This window comes from Diabrotica virgifera, chromosome 3 (assembly GCF_917563875.1).
Source record: "Diabrotica virgifera virgifera chromosome 3, PGI_DIABVI_V3a".
Taxonomy (NCBI): Eukaryota; Metazoa; Arthropoda; class Insecta; order Coleoptera; family Chrysomelidae; genus Diabrotica; species Diabrotica virgifera.
This window is the reverse complement of record NC_065445.1, coordinates 232115878-232137402: the sequence shown is the minus strand read 5'-3', so window position 1 is coordinate 232137402 and position 21525 is coordinate 232115878. Positions and strand designations below refer to the sequence as shown.

The following is a 21525-nucleotide window of genomic DNA, read 5'->3' as shown; positions in this document are numbered from 1 at the left end:
GATACCTAGATATTGAAGCACATACCCAGCATTCAGTAAATTTCCAGAGATATTTAACTTTGTAACAAAATATCTCAAAGCATTTGATCAATAAGTTGACCAAATTCTTCCACTTTTAAAAGACATTTACTACTGTTACTTACTTGCAGAATAAGAGTGTTTCTTTCGACTTTGCAAAGACTTATTGCTGATCTTGTTGTGAGAACTAATGGTAGGTCTCATTAATCTGGAAACCTTCTTCTCCTGAGCGTCCGGATCTGAATCGGATTGATTTAAAACGGTGCTAGATCTGCTGCGCGTTATCGAATTGTTCTTGGCGTACCTCGAGTTATTTCTGGCTACGCCGTTGGTGCTCTTCTTTCCTGTAACTGGATGGGTGTCGTTGTTAATCACTGGGAGTGGATTAGAACGGTTTGGGATGGTATAGGGGTCAAGCTTGCGAAAAATTTTCGTAAATTTAAAAACACTGAAGAAATCTGTGGCTTCATTCAGCTTTTTTTATACAGGGTGTCCCAAAAGTGGCAGGACGGTCGAATATTTCGCAAAATGAAACTGAAAAATATGTTTTCAATATTTTTCAAAAATCTATCGAGTGACACCAAAACACGATCTGGAGACCCAACTGGATCTGGATCCACCCCTGGGGGTGGGGTGGGGGTAACTTTAAAATCTTAAATATAAACAACCATTTTTTTTATGGCAGATCTGGATTCCTTACGTAAAAATAAGCAACTTTTATTCGAGACATTTTCTCAAATTATAGATAGATGGCGCTATAATCGAAAAAACGATTTAGCGTGATAGACCATAGATCTACCATAGGTAAATTATAGAAACGGTCTAATATCTCGAGAAACAGACTTCCAAATGAAAAACCACAAAATAAGTGTTCAATATTTGTCAAAAACCTATCGAATAACACCCAACACGATCCTCCTCTCCATCCCCTGGAGGTAGGGTAGGGGGTAACTTTAAAATCTTAAATACGAACCCCCGTTTTTTATTGCAGGATGTGGAGTGAGGGTCGTGTTTGGTCTCATTCGATGTTTTTGAAAAATATTAAACCCGTGTTTTTTTGGTTTTTCATTTGGAAGTGTATTTCTCGAGATATTAGACCGTTTCTATAATTTGTCTAGGGTATCACGATAAATCGTTTTCTCCGCTTATAGCGCCATCTATTCACAATTCTAGAAAATGTCTCGATTAAAAGTTCTGAAATCCAAATCTGCAATAAAAAATGTGGGTTCCTATTTAAGATTTTAACGATACCCCATCCCACCTCGAGGGGCTGGAGTGGAGGGGTCGTGTTTGGTGACACTTGATAGATTTTTGAAAAATATTGAAGACGTATTTTTCAGTTTTCGATCCGATGTTCATTTCCCGAAATTTTCGACCGTTCCGCTACTTTTGGGATACCCTATAAAATATTTTTTATTTTAAACATTTAGTTTTAGGAAAAAGTTTTTTGCAAGTTGTTTGAAAAAAGAATATTAGTAATGTTAAAGATAATAATAATTGAAACTTAGTACTATTTAAAAAACACGCAACATGCGAAACACATATAATAAAAAGCAGCCGTATACATATCGTCTTTGAAATTGAGAACAGTAAATCACAATAATATATAATGTAAATCTGTAAAATTGAACTCGTGTGCACCAATTCTAAGAAAAAGTGTTCTTATAATGCACACTTTTATTACCTTAGTTTTATATAAATGTGGAACTTAAATTTGTCTATGCCAAATGACAAAGGCTCATTTGACTTGTGTATTAAAAACAACAGGCTTCTACAGTTTGCCAGTGAAAGCAATTTAGTGATAACAAATACACTTTATAAACACCTCCTAAGAAGGCTATCAAAAATGAACTGCAGAAGCTGATACACAAAGTACCTAACAAATATGAGAAGACACAAATAAGACATTAAAAGGAATAAAAAGCTGGATTAAACTGGACGTTCAATGGAAAAAAGGACACACAAAGAAAAATCATTGGATGTCAGGGAAACCTTAGAATTAGTGGAAGAAAGAACACTTAAAGATTTATGCTACAATGCTCAAGAAATAGAGGAGCTAAGCAGGAAAATAAAATGTACGTGCATCATAGAAAACACAAGCATAATAAATAACGTATTAAGAAATGGAGCAAAATGCAAATCGCCATGAAATCTATGAACTATATGTTTAATAGACTAAAGCGATCTAGACAAGAAACTAAGAAGCAACCAAGCAGGCTTTCGCGCTAAACGCTCCGCTATCGACCACATTTTGTACTCTAAGAATTATAAATATAATGTTTATTGACTTTGAAAAGGCCTTCACTAATATAAAGGAAGAACACATGTAGAAACTATGTATATGGGCTACCGATGAAATACATTAACCTAATTAGATTATTTTACAAGGGATATAGAGCTAGACTGGAACATGCAGGAGAAATGGTAGAAGATATGACCATACAAAGCGGAGTTAAACAAGGGGGCGTACTGTCTCCGACACTATTCCTAATTATAAAGGATTGTATCATGAAGAAAGTAAGCAATAAACAACAGTTATTAGGTGGAACTTGAATAAGCAGTTGGAGGACTTGGAGTTCGCAGACGACATTAAATTTGTCTTCTAACTGAACATACCCACCATATGCAGAAGATCGACAAGCTTGCAAAATATTTTAACGTAATGTGCCTTAAACGTAAAAAATGAAACGCTTATAAAAAAATGGCCAAGAAACTAAAATTAAAATAAATGGAAGACAAATACAGGAAGTAGTACATATATGGAATCAATTAACAAAAAAGGCGGTGGTAGATAAAATGCAGAAAAAAGAATAGTAAAGGCATGCATAACTCTTTAAAGAAAATCTGAAACACACGGGATATATCAGAATTAACCAAAATCAAAATATTTAACAGCTGTATTATGAGTATATTAAGTATTGTATGGCAGATAATCTTAGAGAGAAGAAGAAACAACTACCAAAAAATTACAAACCTTTATAAATCAATCGTTGAGAAAAACCCTAAAAATATAGAGGTCTGATAAAATATCAAACGTATAACCGGTATAACTATGGAGAAGAACAAAACAAGAGAAAACAAAAGTCACGATTAAAAGAAGGATATGGAAATGGAATGAATATACTCTAAGATAATATAACCAGATAGGCACTCGAATACCAGCCAAACGAAAGAAGACGAAGAAGGAGACCCGATAATAGCTGGAAGAAAGTTATTACCTATTGTGATATTATATAAACAAGGAATTTCATAAGATTGGAGAAAGGCAACAACAAAACATCACAAGCAATTCAGAAAAACTCACAAGAAGGGATTTAAAGATGACAGCAATACCATAATATGTAAAGTGTTTATCGAAAAATTTAAAAATGATAGGAAGTAAGTAAACATCAAAACATTCAAAACAACCACTATGCTGACATCTGTCTAAAACCAAACCCAGCAATACACGCGAGAGATCAAAGAACTGTATTCATAAAACGCAATGAGCACAGAATCCAATGGAAAGATACAACAATAATCAAATCATGAAATAAACCGACATGAAAAAGACAAATATCAATTATTGAAGGAAAATGCGTAGCAAACTCATCAACAGACTGTAAGGCTCTTATTGCCAATACTAAAAGAAGAAGTCAGCAGCAATAACATACCAACAATACTAACATTAGCGGATTAATAGAAAGTCGAGACACATCATCTACAATAATTATAAATAATACATATACAACACACGATACATAACCATGTAATACATAAACACATAATATACAAACAGAAGAATTGAATATCATTCTGATAGTTAAAACACCATCCTCAGAATTTTTAACCAGATGGCTATTGGTCTGTAAGATTGAGGCCAAAGCAAGTCACCTGTAAGTTTGAAAAACAACCGCTAAACAAATTTTGGTTATTTGCTCTGAACTTCGCTGGTATCGCCAACTAGCGGATTACTAATGCAACTGTTGCCGGAAATTTTTAAATGTATTATTTAATTTTTATCCTGTAATATTTACAACGCAAAAAGTAATTAAATTATAATCGATGGTTAATATCAGTAAGTACAAAATTTATGATTCATTATGATTATTTTTTTAAGATCTTGCTAATCATTTTGACGTTCTATTGATGATATATTAGTTTCCTTCTTTCTTACTTCGGATACTTTCACAATTACCTTGTAGATGGAGCTTAGATTATAGATTAATTATACAGTGATGAGCGCGCTAATAACCGGCAAAATAACGCAAAAGATGAAAAACATAATACTTGCGAAACAAAAAGAGATGAAACTAGTGGAGGTTGAAATTATCGTTATAAACGTATAAAATTAACATTACATTACATAGTTTACCACCTTTAGACGTATGACATCAGAGGAGTATGAAAACTGTCACTGTGACAGTAGAATTTTATAAACTACTCATGTCACAGATGTATAAATGTTCGAAACTATGTAATGTACCTAATATTAATTATTTATGCATTTATAACGATAACTTCCACCTCCACTAGTTTCATCTCTTTTTATTTCGCAATGTATTATGTTTTCCATCTTTTGCGTTATTCTGCCGGTTATTAAAGCGCTCATCACTGTATTAAGAAATGTTAAAAAACCAAATTTAAATTTTTTAAAACGTAAGTATATTTAAGGTAAAAATATATACCACAGCTTTGGCCAACTAATATTTTTCCTATTAATGTTTTTAATCTCAAGGAATTAATCACTTCGACATTTGTCAAATTTCCAGCAAAGTTTCACTGACTTGTCACTACTGGCGCTCACGAACTTTTAAATATCCCCTCAAACAACAATAATTTTATCCCCTTTTAAACGTCAAACAACAATAATTATAAAATTTAATTTTAATTACAATCAATTGTGTCAAACATAATATTTAAAATATAATATTATGTTTTCTTATCTAAAATTTCATTTATGTGATATTACTGTAACTCATAAAAACTATATGCATACTTTTCTAGCTAGAGGCTCACTTACCTTGTTCGATTTTCCTCTTTGGAATCGCTGAAGTTTGTATACTTAAGTCGCTCAAGCTGCAAGACCTACGCAAACTGCTATCTGGGGAACTTTCGTCCAAATAGACTGAAACAACATGCGGAAAAACAAAAATAAAAAATGCCCATACTACTAAGCTACAACTCGGCAAATCAATTAATAATAAATATTGTCTCTAAAATGGTTAACAAGTAAATATTATATTTGGTATTTATTTTATGAAAAACAAAATCTACGAAAAACAAAATTTATTTAAACAATCACATCTCAAACCTAATATAGAATATTCCTTGTCGTTTAGTGCATTATTTCCTTATTCTTTTGTTACACTGTTACAGAACGTACTTTTTATGAAAATAAACTAAAATTTAGAAAAGGCTTTAGTACAAAACAGGCATTATTAATTGTATAAACACTCATAGAACGGTGTTGAGATGTTAACTGCCGTATCTACGTGGCTGTTCCGAAAGTACTTAGCCTCTCTGCCTGATGGCGCCACTATCGCAAGAGAAATCTACTATCCTGTAATCCATTCTTGTAGACGACCTATGTCAAAATCTCATCCTAATCGGACTCTTAGTTTTGTTTTGACCGCGTGTGGAAGGGGACGTGTCTGGGGATTTTAGAAAAATGATAAAAGAGCAATATCAGTGGGTGATTTGATTCTTATTTCTGGTAGGAAAAAATCGCGCAGCAAAATCAAAGAGCGCCTGAATGATTTCCACGGTGACTCTTATCCTTCGATGGCGACTGTCAAAAATTGGTGTAGCGGGTAACAACATGGTCACACATCGGTTTTTAATAAGTCGCGCTCGGGTGCCCCGAAAACGGCTACCACGGAGGATAACGTTAAAGAAATCCACAACCTCGTATTGGTGGACCACCAACTGAAGGTGTGCGAGATAACTGAGACTGTAGGCATCTCAAAATATCGCGTGGGTCATATCCTGCATAAAATTTTGGCCATAAAAAAGCTGTCGGCGCGATGAGTGCCGTGTTTGCTCACTCCGGCCAATAAGCGCAACGAAGACACCACCTCAGAGACCTGTCCGAGACTATTTAAGTGTAATCAAAAGGAGTTTCTGCGATGTTTCATAACAGTAGACATCACTCTGCGAACTTGTCCTAAAAAGGGCAAAGACTGTCCAATCGGCCCAAAAGGTGATAGCCACCATTTTCTGGAATGCACAAGGTATGATCTATATCAAATTCCTGGAAAAGGGCAAAACGGTCACAGGGCTTTACTATGCTGCATCATTGGGCCTATAGACCAGTAAGGATCTGTTTTCAGGTGGATGTGAGAGGTGGCATTCAGATTTTTGCGGATAAAGTTAGGTGATAACTTCATTAATAATAATTGATTTATGCTCCTTCTCAAATATGCCCGGAACATTAATAAAAAAAATAAAATATTTAAAAATTTCAAAAAATTTCGTTTTTTTCTACTTTTTTTGCTTATAACTTAAAAACTATTCATTTTAGAACAAAGTACTATAGAAATAAAACAAAGATAATTAAATTTTCTATCAGATGCGATTAGTTAAAAATGTCTTAATTTATCATCCTTGCTTCAAAATAGCAATAAATATAAAATAAGGGGGCAAAACAAGCCTGTCCTTATTCAATGATTTTCCATCACTTAGGTTACACTTGGAACCTTCCTAATTCGCTTAGAAAATGTTTGTAATGTGCTAAAACCGTACACCAAATTTCATTAAAATTGACTTACTAGATTTTGCATAATAATTTTGCAATCTAAACTTTTATTTAAAAATTAAAAATTTTTAAAATCTTGCACAACAACAACTAGAACATACAAAGATTTGTCAATTTTTTTACATATAAAGAAGTACTCTACCTATATAATGCACTTTACAGAATTGAAATCGGATTATTTAACAGCCTCAGCAATGTTTTAAAGTTATAAACAATTTTTTGGCTATAAACAAATTAGTGCTGTGGCCAGGAGGGGGGTGTTACGGGCTCCTTTATTTAGATGGACTTACCCAAGTTTTTTTTATGTATTTTGACCCGTAGAACACGAATTTTCTGGGTAACAGTTGATCCGGATGTCGATAAGATTGTTATAAACAAAAGACTTAAGGAATTACATAACATCGATTTTTCGCAAAATAAAACATTTTTTTGTATTTCTTGGATAATTCTAAGCAAAAAATGTTCTCACAAGTTTTTTCGTAGGATGCATAGTTTTCAAGATAAACGCGGTGGAACTTTCAAAAAATCGAGAAATTGCAATTTTTGAACGCGAATAAAGTTTGATTAAAAAATAAAATAGCAATTCTGCTGACAGCATTTGAAAGTTTAAGTCAAATTATACCGGTTTTAATTATTTGCATTGCTAAAAATTAATTTTTTTATTATTAAACAAAGCTATTTGTTTATAAGCCAAAAAATTGTTTATAAATTTAAAACATTGCTGGTGCCCCTTAAATAATCCGATTTTAATTCTGTAAAGTGTATTAGATAGGTAGAGCACCTCTTTATATGTAAAAAAATTAGCCAACTTCTAAATGGTCTACTTTTTGTTCAGAAAGATTTTAAAAACTTTGAACTTTTTTAAAAACATTTAGATTGCAAATTTATTATGCAAAATTTATTAGGTCGATTTTAATGAAATTTGGTACACGATTTAAGTATGTTACAAAGAATTTCCTAAGTGAGTTACTAAAGTTCTAAGTGCCACCAAAGTGGTTAAAAAATATTGAATAACAACAGACTTATTTTGCCCCCTTATTTTGTATTTATTGCTATATTGCAGAAAAGGTAATACCTTAAGACATTTTTTACCAGTCGTATGTCATACAAAATTCAATCATCTTTATTTTATTTCTCTACGACTTTGTTCCAAAACGAATGTTTTAAAGTTATAAGCAAAGAAAGCAGAAAAAAATCAATGTTTTTTGAAATTTTTAAATATTTTAATTTTTTTATTAATGTTCCGGGCATATTTGAGAAGGAGCATAAGTCAATTATTATTACTGAAGGTGTCACCTAACTTTATCTGCAAAAATCCGAATGCCACCTCACACATCCAAAAATAGACGTTTTTTCGCAGATCCTTACTGGTCTACTATTTGACGCCGAATTGTAGAAAAAACAGCTCCAATTGGGGAAGAAAAAAGTACTCTTCCACCATGAAAACGCACCGGCTCACACTTCCCCCGTTACCGTGGCCAAATTGATCGAGTTGGGCTACGTATTGCTATCCCATTCAGCGTATTCTCCAGATTTGGCCGTGCACGACTTATTTTTGTTTCCAAACTTAAAAAAGTCACTCGGCGGACAGAAATTTAAGTCGCATGAGGAATTCATTACCGCTACGGAAGCCTACTTTTCAGACCTCTAGAAAACTAATTTTCCAGACGGGTTAAAGAAGGTGAAGCGTATCTGTAGCCCGATCAGGGAACACAGAATTTTACGAAAATTTCCAAAAAAATAAAGTAAGGATGCAAATTTGGGAATAGGTACATGAAATTGTCTATTATTATACCGGGTGTCCACTTATATTTTCCCCCATTTTAACTGCCTATAACTACATACCTAAATAACATAACTATGCAAAATGATATTATGTTATGTGATTTCCATATTACATCTCTCATTTTAAAAGTTAATTGCTCAGTCATTTGACAACCGATTTTAAAAATTTTTATATCGCTAGATAGACAAATGACCGTTTTTTCAAGTTACAAAAAAATATACTGGGTGTTTTAATAAAAAAAGTCAACAACGTTTTTTTTTCAAAAATCCGCCATTTTTTATTTAGAAGCGATAAAAAAATGGTCATTTGCCTAAAAACTTGCAAAAACGGCCATTTACCTATCCAGTGATATAAAATTTATTAAAATTGATTGTCAAATGACTGAGCAATTAATTTTTAAAATGAGAGATGCAATGTGGAAATCACATAACATAATATCAATTTGCTTAGTTATGTTATTTAGGTACGTGATATCCACGTTGCACCTCTCATTTTAAAAATTCATAACTCCGTGATTTGACAACCGATTTTAAAAAACTTTATATCGCTGGATACGTGAATGATCTTTCTTTCAATTTACAAAAAAATATACTGGATGTTCCATTAAAAAACAATCAGCAACGTTTTTTTAAAAAATCCGCCATTTTTTTTCGTATTTGAAAGCGATATAAAAAATGCAATCCATTCAGACAAAACTTTTACTAAAATAAAACACTTCAGCGAAAACCGCATATTTCTATCTTGAGCCGTTTAGAAGTTATGGGCAGTTAAAATGGGGGGGGGGGAAATATAAGTGGACACCCGGTATAAGAAAAAGTTTGCAATTCTACATCCCCTCCATTTTACAAAAATTGGAAAATACGGGATGAAAAATATTTTCTCAGGAGTGAAAACGTTCAAACGTTTGAACGTGATACGTTCAAACGTTTGAACGTGATACGTTCAAACTAGGCCCGGAATTGGATAAAATGACTAATTCTAAGCAACTTTTGTTCTATAGAGCTTTTTCACTAAGTCAATACTTTTCGAGTTATTTGCGAGTGAATATGTTCATTTTTAACAAAAAAAACACATGTTTTTGGACGGTTTTTCGCAGATAACTCAAAAAGTAAGTATGTAATCTAGGGAAAAAAATATTCTTAGTAAAAATATAGCTTATAAAAAATTTAAAGAAATGGTGTATGCGTGAGGTCTGCAAACCCAGTAGAAGCAGAGTTGTAGCTAATGAAAAGTAGGTTCTTCTTCGTCAAATTCCAAATCGAATATTTCATTGTGAAATAACCAAAAAAACAGAGCACTTTTCGAGGAAAATTCATGACAACTTTTTTAAAGAGTTTAAAAAAATGTTTATTTTTGTTTTTTAAAAAAGTTCTAACATTAAAAATAAGTGGAGTTACGCTCAAAATATTGTTGGTCCTTTTTATTATTTGGTACAAAAATCGCGAAAATCACCCCCTAGTTAGATCCCAAATAAAATTAATCGTTACCGCTTCACAAGTTACTTTACTTATGAATTGTTTATATTATCTATAAGTTTCATTGGTTCAAAGTGCTTATTTTTGGAAAAAATTGGGTTTAAAATAAAACTTTTTTTTTATTTTGAAAAAAAATGGAATTGTTCATGGAATTAACTTAAAAATTATTAGTAATACCAAAAATCTTAAAGAGTAATAAAATGTAATAAGTTTTGCTTTTCTGAATATTTTTGCTTTTTTGTTTTCTTGTTGGACAAAAATTGGTTATGCTATGGCTGATCAAAATTTGCCTAAACTCGTGATTAGTTACTCGTTCAAGCCATTTTAACTACAGCTTTTTCAAAAATAAGCACTTTGAATCGATGAAACTTACAGATCATATAAGTACATAATACATAAGCAAAGTAACTTGTGAAGTGGTAATGATAAAATTTATTTGTGATGCTATTAGGGGGTAATTTTCGCGATTTTATTACCAAAAAATAAAAGGGACCAACGATATTTTGAGCGTAGCTCACTTATTTTTAATGTTAGAAGTTTAAAAAAAATAGAAATAAGTTTTTTTTAAACACTTTAAAAAAGTTGAAATTAATTTTCCCCGAAAAGTGCTCCGTTTTTGGGTTATTTCACATTGAAATATTCGATTTGTAATTTGATGAAGAAGAACATACTCCGTTTTTGGGTTATTTCACATTGAAATATTCGATTTGTAATTTGATGAAGAAGAACATACTTTTCATTAGCTACAACTCTGCTTCTACTGGGTCTACAGGCCTCAAGCATACACCATTTTTTTTCAGTTTTTTATGAGCTATATTTTTACTAAGAATATTTTTTTCCACCTACCTCTACCGATAGTATACTTTTCCGGACCTGATTGTAGGGAGCAAAGTTGTACTTTTCCTCTCTAGGGAGGAAAATATTTTTCCTCCCTAGGGAGGAAAATCCAAAAGTCAAATATATAACGAGAATCTTTTCATAAACGGAACCAATGTCGAACGGGTAGACCAATACTTTGAAACAAAGATCAACTCCACAAATTAGTATTTCCACGAAATCAAAATCGGAATAAAAACGGCAAATTTTAACAAAATTAGAAAAGTGCTTTGTACAAGAGATTTGAAGATGGAGCTAAGAGTTAGGTCGGCTAGGTGCTACGTTTTCTCGACTTTGTTTTATGGAATGGAAGATTGGACCTTGAATGCGGCATCAATGAAAAAACTAGAATCATTGGATCTGTGGGTGTAAAGAAGAATTCAGACAATATCGACGAAAGAACACGTCACAAACAAAGAGGTTCTGAGAAAGATGTATAAAAGAATGGAAATCTTAAATGCCATCAACACAAGAAAATTGGAATATCTCGGATATATTACGCGTAGAGAGATACAACTTGCTCCAATTGATTATGCAGGGGAAGATCCGTAGGAGAGAAGGGATGATATTTTATTAATAACCTGTGGGAAAGAGTGTGTGTAGAGAGGTTATGAATTTAAATTTGACCTGTTTGAAGCATAGGGAGACGTAGAATATCTTGGCTGCGCAACCTGAGAGAATGGTACGGATCTACATCAAATGAACTTGTCAGAGCAGCCGTCTCTAAAGTCCGAATAGCTATGATGATGGCTGACCTTCGTCGCGGAGATAGCATTTGAAGAAGAAGACTGCTTATTTATCTATAATAGTCTAGTAAAATTATATATGAATGAAATGAATTTCGACTCGATTCAAGTTCTCTGTTTAACCCAGGTATGACAATACTAAAAGACACCGCTAGGAAAATATTCCAATTTGCGGTTCGCAGAACCTGTATGAAACGAGTCTGTTTACTCTAATATATAGTATGGCATTAGTAAAAGAAAATCTACGGTTTCGTTTTGATTTAAATCTGTCTCCCTCCATCCCCCGATAGTACTATTTCTAGGTCTACCTGTTGTCAAGGAGGCTCTGAGCAAATTTACACCAACACAACCGTAGTTTCTCGATATAAATTAAAACTATTTATATCGCAGTATGGTTAGAACGCCTTCTAATGGGAAATAAGTGAAATGAATTTCGACTCAATTCAAGTTCTCTGTTTAACCCAGGTATGACAATACCAAAAGGCACCGCTAGGAAAATATTCCAATGTGCGGTTCAGAGAATCTGTATGAAACGAGTCTGTGTACTCTAATACAGAGTATGGCATTAGTAAAATAAGAAAATCTACGGTTTCGTTTTGATTTACTCTGTATTAGAGTACACAGACTCGATTCATACAGGTTCTCTGAACCGCAAATTGGAATATTTTCCTAGTGGTGCCTTTTGGTATTGTCATACCTGGGTAAAACAGAGAACTTGAATCGAGTCGAAATTAATTTGACTTATTCCCCGTTAGAGGGCGTTCTAACCATACTGAGATATAAATAGTTTTAATTTATATCGAGAAACTACGGTCGTGTTGGTGTAAATTTGTCTTCCTCAGAGCCTCCTTGACAACAGGTAGACCTAGAAATAGTACTATCGGGGGATGGAGGGAGACAGATTTAAATCGAAACGAAACTAAAATTATATATGCCTCAAATTGTTACTACTTGTAGTAATTGTATTAAATTTACTCTATTAGTTTTAAAAAAGGGTTTCAATAGATTCATTTGGTTTATCTTGTAACAAGACTTGTAATCTTGTATCAATTTTGCCCTGTAAACGTGCAACAAAAGAGTTTTTTGCGTATTTTAAATTTACAAATTAAGAAAACTAACTGTGATTAGAGCGAAACCACCACCAAATTAGTACAAAACACAAATTTACCAAATTACATTAATTTTATAGTATGATTTCCTGGAACATTTTTTATTTACAAAAAAAATTGACTAGAGATTAGGGTGCGACCACCACCAGATTAGTACAAAACTCAAACTAGCCTTTCAATTTACCCAATTGAATGAATTTTTACCATTTCCTACCTACTTGTAGCTTAGTACCATTGTCCTGAGGCGTACATGCGAAAAGTAAAAATAATCATGCGAAAAAATCAAAAATAAAAGACGACAGTAAAGGTCTTCTTCAGGCAGCGATTTTACAGCCTTGCTCACAAGACAGTTCATGCTGACATCAATTTTATTCACCTTCAGTGCCATGTTCACGTTCTTCTTGTTTGACAATCTCTTGTTGATTCCTCGCGTCGCTTTTTTGGTTCGTCTTGATGTCGTAGTTGAGCCGTCGCTCAACGAAGCTGGGAAGGCTCAAGTTTCTTCTCCTGAACCTAATGGGCGTGGCTTGAAGCTTGGTTAGATCGTTGTAATAGCTTTTCGAGTTAGTCATGGACTCATACATGCTAGACAGTGCTCTTACCTTTCCGGAGGTCATGTTCTGCTTGTAGATGTCCACTAAGGTGTTAATCTTGTGCAGTTTCTTTTGGATTGCGTTTAGTATTTTGATGTTTTCTAATGCGAAAGCAATTTTGTCGTTTTGACTTGGCGAATTTGGCTTTTTGAGGACGTTTTCTAGTTGTAAGGCAGTGTTTTTAGACATTCCGCTATTTTTAGACCACACATTCACCTCCAAACTATCAAATAATCTCTCCTCAGATCCTTTAGTATTTAAATTCACTTCCAAAGAATCATAATCCATCTTAGTTGCTGTTGTTTTCTTATCTAGACTATCGTAAAGTTCACTGAGAATATTTTGCTCTTTGCTATTTCCTGCATCTAGATCCCTATCGATGATTTTCTCTTTAAAACTGATTTCTATAGTATTCTCGTCGGTCACAATATCCTGGTTAGTAAGGTTATTCAAAACATCTTTCTTTTTATTGCATTTGGTGGAATTGCTATAAAAATCTTCTTTCCTTATATACTCATAACTAGTTTTGGGTTTTCGGATTTTAGAGCTGTGTCTTCTGATGGCTTTCGGTGGTTTATGGCACACTTTTTCGCTGGACTGAAGACTTTTAGTAAATAAGTGTCTATCAAGGCTTGATGTCTCTTGAACTTGCTTATTCGTGTTCTTTTCGAAGTTAACTTTTGAGAGCGCAAAAGAGTTTTTATGGTCCTTTGAGCCGGTTTCGAAAATTTCAGTGTTAAATTCAGGTTTATTATTGAGCACATTGCAGAACTTTGCTTTGTATTGATTATTCTTACTAGCTAGACTTGGAATGTACATTTCTGTCTCTCTCTTCGCCCTGCAAGGTTGGTTTTCTTTACTTCTTGAGCTCTTTGGGCCTTTGGTTTCGACGAAGAAACTGACTGGCTTCTTCTGTTCGAATTTGAGCAGTTTTTTCTGGAATTCTTCGCTCCCTCTCACGGCTTTTTTCGAAACTATCTCTTGTGGTGTTGCGAAATCGGTCTGGGTTTGGCAAGTTTTAGTTGCTTTTATTATTTTGGGCGCAGTGTGCATGCATCTTACTTCACATTTTGGTGCATATTGATACGCTCTCTCGTATCCAAAATCTGGGTAGTTTTTCGGCAAGCTTGAGCTCATGTCGTCATCGAATGGGCTATAGATATTTTTTGGTAAACTCTGAGAGTGAGACATGTATCCTTGAGATTTTCTGTGAGACTCAAATAAAATTTCTAAAGGTGCTGATTTACATTCTGATTCGGTTGATAAAACACTTTCTAAGCTAGTGCAATGGCTTTTAGATCGTCCTGTATAGAAATCATATTCTAACATATTTTCGTCAGAAAGAATACTATCTTGAGATGATTTAATGTTTTGGTTTAGGTAGAAACTCTCACTTTTTGGGATTTCCTCGAAGAAATCTTCATCTTGCTTGTAGATTTCATTATTTGATACACAGCGTCTTGGTGGGACAAGCTTTTTATCCTTTTTGGGTACTACAGATAAGAAACAGTAATCTTCTAAAGAATCAGAGCTGAAGTTTCCATCCTCATCTTCTTTTTTGGGTTCAGTTTTTTGCGTTTCTATTTGGTTGTCAAACTTTTGTTCGATCTGTTCGTACTTTTTGCTAAAATCTTCGCTAAATTTCTCTATATCACTACATATCTGTTTAAAGCCTTCATCGGTAGACTGTTTTTCGAAATCTATGAAGTAGCTGAAGGACTTTCTGACCGCTGAGGAATCTTGTTTTTGCTCTACATAATCTGCAAATTGTCGTTCCTCGCTTACTGGACTAACAGGCAAGCTTTTATGTAACTTATACTTAGTTAACGTTTTATCTAATTGTAATTTTCTAGGACGGATGAGATCGTTTAGCGTTTTTTCCGGACTTTTGGTGATGTCACTGAGCCTGGCTCCTACAATACTGTCTTTGGTGTTGTTATCTAAGTTCGCAGCCGTGTACCTGTGACTGAAATTCAAGATACAAGAAAGCTGTGACGTGTTTTTCGCTATGTCTTTCATGTAGCAACCGCAGAGCTGTAAGTCAGACGGTACCGAGTTGCTCTGTGGGAAATCTGTGTAACAAGTGCTGTTAGTCAAGTTAGTAATGGAGATATTGCTAGTATTAGAATGAGATTGACTAGCGCCCGAATCGCAAAAGCAATTGTTATGGTGAACCGCGTCTAGCGGACGGTCGTTAGATGCGTTACCTTGTTTTTTTGATCTTCTATCTCGTTCGGGGATGTGGGAGAGGTCGTGAATGGACTGGCTGTATTTGAGAGGACTGTGACCAACCTAAAAAAAATCAAAATAGTTGTATTAGCCTCTAGGTATTTTTAAAATCAACCAAATTTCGGATAATACTTCCCAAATGATTCATAAGTCTGTACTTGCTTTAGAAATCATTTATATGCCTCTACTCTAGACAATTCTTATCTCATGCATATGTAATTATGGTTCTTTTCATGAACATTTTTCAGTGCGTCACAAATGATAGAAAAAAAGGTTAGTCCGTGATAAATACACATTTATGACATTTATTCTAACATGACATTTTAGTTAAATCTGGCAGTTGTCACATTTTATTGCAAATTGGTATAAAAACAAATCAATTGCATTTATCAAATGGTATTTTCTTTGAATTGTATAGTCTTATAAATTGTACAGATTAAATTTTTTATATATAAAATAATATAATATTATTTAATATTATATTATTAGCGCTATCTATTTACAACTAGATTAAATGTTATAAATGTCACCGACGAAATGTAATCAGCGACGCGCGTTTTTTTCTGTCACATACAATTTAATGCGTTAGAAAGAAATCGAAAAACTGTGACGCACTGAAAAATGCTCATGAAAAGAACCATATTCTTTTTCTCATGATCATCTTTCAGTGCGTCACAGTTTTTCGATTTCTCTCTAACGCATTAAATTGTATGTGATAGAAAAAACGGCACGTCTGTGAATACTTTGGTAATTATTGTAGTTCGGTGATTATTCTAGTTGTCGATAGATGGCGCCATAATCAAAAAAGAATTATTTATTAAATAAAATAATAATATTATCAATATAATCTGTACAATTTATAAGACTATACAAATGAAAGAAAATACCATTTTATAAATGCAATAGACACAGTTGATTTGGTTTTATTCCAAATTGAAAATAAAATTTGACAACTGTCAGATTTAACTAAAATGTCACGTTAGAATAAATGTCATAAATGTGTATTATCACGGACTTACGTTTTTTTCTATAATTTGTGACGCACTGAAAAATGTTCATGAAAAGGAGAATATTAGTATTATACTCCGTCCAAACCCTTTTTTTCGTGCGTCATTAATTTTGACGTCATATATGGGATTTTAAGAATGTCGTAAATCATTACATGACATTTTAGTTAAATCTGACAGTTGTCAGAATATTTATATAAACATCAATATTTATACAAATATTTGCCAGAATATTAATATTTAATAGTTATTTATGATATAAGTGTTAAAAGTACACGTTTAAGGCACGCATGTGAAAGTTGGCAGAATGAGCGATAGCGAGTTCTGAAATTCACATGAGTGCCTTAAAAATGTACTTTTTAACTACAAACGTAATTACAGGACAATATCTACAAAACCTTTTACTTGAACTTGATTGACATTCCATTTTTATATTTTTTTGACATTACATCAAAATTGCCTATACGGTCAATACGAACTGCAGTGTCTTAAATTTTTTTTAAAGCACTAGTGCCTTAAAATAGCATTTTTAACGCTCGTATGGAGTGCTAAAAATTGCATTTTTAACACGGTTGTAGAAAAAATAGTTTAATGGAAAATTAAATAAATATAATATCAAATTTCACTATACAATGCCCGAATATACCAATGACATAAAATATTTATATTTACGTAGTTGACAAATTTCTAACCTGGAAATTACAATTGAAGGGCCACGGGAAAGAACGATCAGAGTCACATTTTGCTCATTCTGTGCAAATCCAGTTTGAAAGTTTTAGTTTGTATATTTTGGTACAGGAAAATTAAATTCAACATTTTTAATTATAACGTACGGTGATCGTTATTGTACAAACGAAACCATGGTTAGATTCTTTCCACGAAAAGCTAAAATATGGTGCCAATATTTAAATTTTGACCAAAAATGGACTCTGATCGTTCTTTCCCGTGGCCCTTCAATTGTCATTTTACCATATTATGATCGATTATTTTTGTGTCAAATTATCTTTACTCGCCTCATTGATTGGTTATCTATTTAGAGTATTGTAATCGGCAACCAATTATACATCTATAAGTAGAAATCCCTTTTAATATGCAAATACCCGTCAACTAATACATAATTTTCTAAGTTCAATGTATAATAATCAGAGAAGAACGTTTTTTTCTGAATACTGTAATGCGTTAGAGAGAATTCGATAATCTGTGACGCACTGAAAAAAGGGTTTGGGACGGAGTATATACCCTTTAAAGTTCATATGGTTAATAATAATGTTTTATTTCAGATTGAAAAAACTATATTTCAGGCAAAGGGGAACAGGGTAGTAGGAGAAAGATGAGATGGTAAAGGATAAGGAGGACTAGGAGGAGAAGAACTAGTAGGAAAAGAAGGGGAAACTAAAAGGAGTAATGTATTTTGTCATATATTTGAGTTTTCCACATATAAAAAATTACTTAATGAATTCTCTATTATTTTCCAAACCGTATTATGTTTTTTCATTAACCTGCGAAGTTCTTAAAAAATCGAAAAAATACACTGCTTTTTCGAAAAATAAAAAAGATCAAGAGGATAAAAACAAGTAGAAGAACGAATGAGAGGGACGATGACGAAGCCGCGGAATATGTGTGGAAGGGAGAAATAAAAAAAATCAATTTTTATAGACTGAATAATACTTCTATGAGCTGAAAAATGTCTCTCTTTGAAAGAAATGTATTAGGCCCTATAAATAAGAACAACAGGTGGCGAATCAGATAAAATTATGAAATATATCATATTTATAAAGAACCACCTTTATCTCAGTGTGTACGCCGCAGGATGGAACAAAACTGGCTTCCAAAAGAACTGACTGCAAGAATGTAGGACTGTATAATGCAAGAATGCAGAGGAAGAGACCTATTAAAAGACCGAGAAAGCGATGGGAAGATGATTTGAATGAGAACGCAAGAAATCAATCGTGGAGGAGAATCACTACAGATCGTTATGAATAAAGAGGTTTGCTAAAGGAAGCCAGGCCTTGAATTGGGTTGTGGAGTCATAGCATGGATGCATGAAAAACGTCTCACCATCTTATTGAAGCTACTCAAATATACTTGTGACCAGTATCTACAAAATTAGTTAAAAACTTAAAGAAAACTACGAAAATGGTAACAGATTATTGAAAATACATTGATATACAATATGGTGCAAATGAAAGGAATAAATTCGTTATTTCGTAAACCGGCGACTTCGGGAAAAATCCCGAAATAGGTCGATTTTTATTTTTAAATTATGATATTTTGGCATATAGGTGCATACTAGTAACGTCAAGCATCTTGGCGTGATGACGTAATCGACGATTTTTTTTAAATGGGAATAGGGGTCGTGTGCGAGCTCATTTGAAAGGTTATTCAATTCTCTATTCATTAATATAAATATTTACATAATTATTTATACAGGGTGCCAAAAACAAAATTTTTAATTAAATTATTTGACAAAAAAAGAAGAATAATATGTAATTTATTTAATTTAAAATACATTTTAATGTTGCCCGAAAACAGAAAAAAATGTTAATGTCACAAATAAACATTGCTTCTCGATTAAATTCAATGTTCAAGCCAGCTCCCGTCAGCCACCTGCTACTTGGAAGTTTGAACATTTAATTTAAGTGAAAAAAAAATGTGTATTTGTGAAATAAACATTTTTTTCTGATTTCTGACAGCAATAAAATGTATTTTGAATTAAATAAATTACATATACATTCTTCTTTTTTTTTGTTAATAAATAATTTAATTTAATTTTTTTTGCACATCCTGTATAAATAATTATATAGATGGTTATATTACTACATAGAGAATTAAATAACCTTTCAAATGAGCTAGCACACGATCCATATTCTCATTTAAAAAATCATCGATTACGTCATCACGCCCAGATTAATGACGTCACTAGTACCTATAGTATATATGGCAAAATATTATAATTTAAATATAAAAATCGACGTCTTTCGGGATTTTTCCTTAAAGACGCCAGTTTACGAAATAACGAATGTATTTCTTTCATTTGCACCATACTGTATATTGTAGATACTGACTAAAAAGCGAAATGCCAAAAAAAACAGACTTAAAACTCAGAATCTGATTCCAGAACTCAAAATTTCATTCCAGAGCTCAATATATGTACAGTATATTGTATTATATATTCTGTATATATATATATATATATATATATATATATATATATATATATATATATATATACAGAACCCCGAGTATCCGTGCTCCTCGGGGCCGAAGGGTGGCACGGATAATTGAAAAGCACGGATAATCCGAACAAGTATTTCTTATGTATAATACATATTTACGTATACACATACATATGTACCTACCTTAAAAAATAACAGAAAAAAATAAATCTTTCATTATGAGTCTCTCTTTCGTCATATAGAGTTTCCGTCGAGTGATTTACAATGACGCTAATTTGATAAAACCTCAAAAATGCAACTTGAGTAATAGAAAATCATAGCACGGATAATCCGCAGCACGGATAATGCGCAGCACGGATAATGCGCACCCCGATAATCGGGGTTCTACTGTATTATATGTTGAAAATAGATCGATTGATACAGGTTATTCTTACTGCAAGAAAACTATATATGTACTATAAAAATTGTACACATAAACACATATATATCTATCTACAAATCTACACTAGAACAAACAATACCTACACTTTCTAATTTTTTCCTAGTTTCAGCTACCCTTTTATTGAGCTCCTGTCTCTTTCTAATGGCATCTGGATCATTTTTGGTTTGTTTAAGGGCGTTAATAGCTTCTTGGTTCCTTTCGCTAGATTTCGTTAAGAATTTGGAAGATATCGATGATTTGTTAGCTACAAATTAATTATTAGTTTTTGGATCTCTGGAAAAAAGTGGAAAGAATATTATTATAATACTTACTTGGAGTTTGTAGTTCGCTCTCCAAACCAGACATGCTTTCGAAGGTGGACTGAAGATATCTTTCTCTACTAACCAGCTGATCTAATGATTCGGAGCTTAGAGAAAATAAAGACAGTGGGTTTCTGTCAGTGTTATCTCCGCTGGGAGTTGAGGCCTGAAATAATATTAACTGTTAAATAATAATTTAGGACCAATGATAAATATTTCAAAAACAACCATAATATAGCTGTAGGTTTTTTTCTTTATACAGGGTGTTTGGTAAAGAATGGGCCATAGCTTAGTCTTAGATTCCTGCGGTTAAAATAGGTCGATTTAAGATAACTTACCTTAGTACAAAAGTTAATAATAACCGAAATACAGGGTGTCAAAGTTAAACTTTTATTTTATTTCTTTTTGTTTGCCAGAAACGTTTGTTTAACATAATTTAGTAGGGTGTACACTACCAGCACCACTTACCAAATTTCGTGTTGTTGTCCCGTACCTGTCAGGAAATATTCAAAAATAAATAAAATAAAAGTTTAACTTTGACATCCTTTATTTCGGTTATTATCAACTTTTGTACTAAGGTAAGTTAGCTTAAATCGACCTATTTTAATCTTAGGAATGTAAGCTTAAACTATGGCCCATTCTTTACCAAACACCCTGTATTTAAGACAATAATCAGCCAATTCGGATATATCTTTAACAATTTCTGACCGGATCTTTTCAATTTCTATCAAGTTCCCCATTCGTTCCTTTAAGTTTTTTATATTTATCTCTCTTTTTCATATTTATCTTTTCTTATGTCTTCTACCACTGATTCCCTATTTCGTCCCCTACCAAATTCTAAAAATGATCACAGTACTGGTACATCTGCAATTTATTTTATTACCACGAAATATGACCAACCTATACCAGTAGATACTAGGACTTCCACATATGCAGACTATTCAATTTTTCACATGCAAAAAATAATATTTTCTTTTTTATTGTATTAAGTCCACAATTGCAATCCTGACTAACAGTTAGTTCATCCCTACCT

The 21525-nt window shown here is 32.9% G+C and overlaps 2 protein-coding genes across 14 annotated transcripts in view; one reads left to right on the top strand and one right to left on the bottom strand.

Annotated features, from left to right (window-relative positions):
• The window catches only part of LOC114331770 (ATP synthase subunit C lysine N-methyltransferase), a 142511-nt gene extending 124587 nt beyond the window's left edge, over positions 1–17924 (top strand). The window contains exon 4 of the mRNA XM_028281418.2: positions 17856–17924. Coding sequence (XP_028137219.1) covers positions 17856–17909 — 54 coding nt within the window. The 3' untranslated portion in view covers positions 17910–17924. The remainder of the gene's footprint in view (positions 1–17855) is intronic.
• The window catches only part of LOC114331769 (mitogen-activated protein kinase-binding protein 1), a 742485-nt gene that overhangs the window by 21005 nt on the left and 699955 nt on the right, over positions 1–21525 (bottom strand). For 8 of the 13 annotated variants that reach the window (XM_050645932.1, XM_050645936.1, XM_050645940.1 and 5 more), the window contains 5 exons: positions 20505–20658; positions 20277–20437; positions 15547–15631; positions 5021–5125; positions 144–368 (listed from right to left, as the gene is read on the bottom strand). In XM_050645932.1, the coding sequence (XP_050501889.1) occupies positions 144–368; positions 5021–5125; positions 15547–15631; positions 20277–20437; positions 20505–20658 (730 nt within the window). The remainder of the gene's footprint in view (positions 1–143; positions 369–5020; positions 5126–15546; positions 15632–20276; positions 20438–20504; positions 20659–21525) is intronic. The other 5 variants (XM_050645938.1, XM_050645941.1, XM_050645942.1 and 2 more) reach the window with 3 other exon arrangements.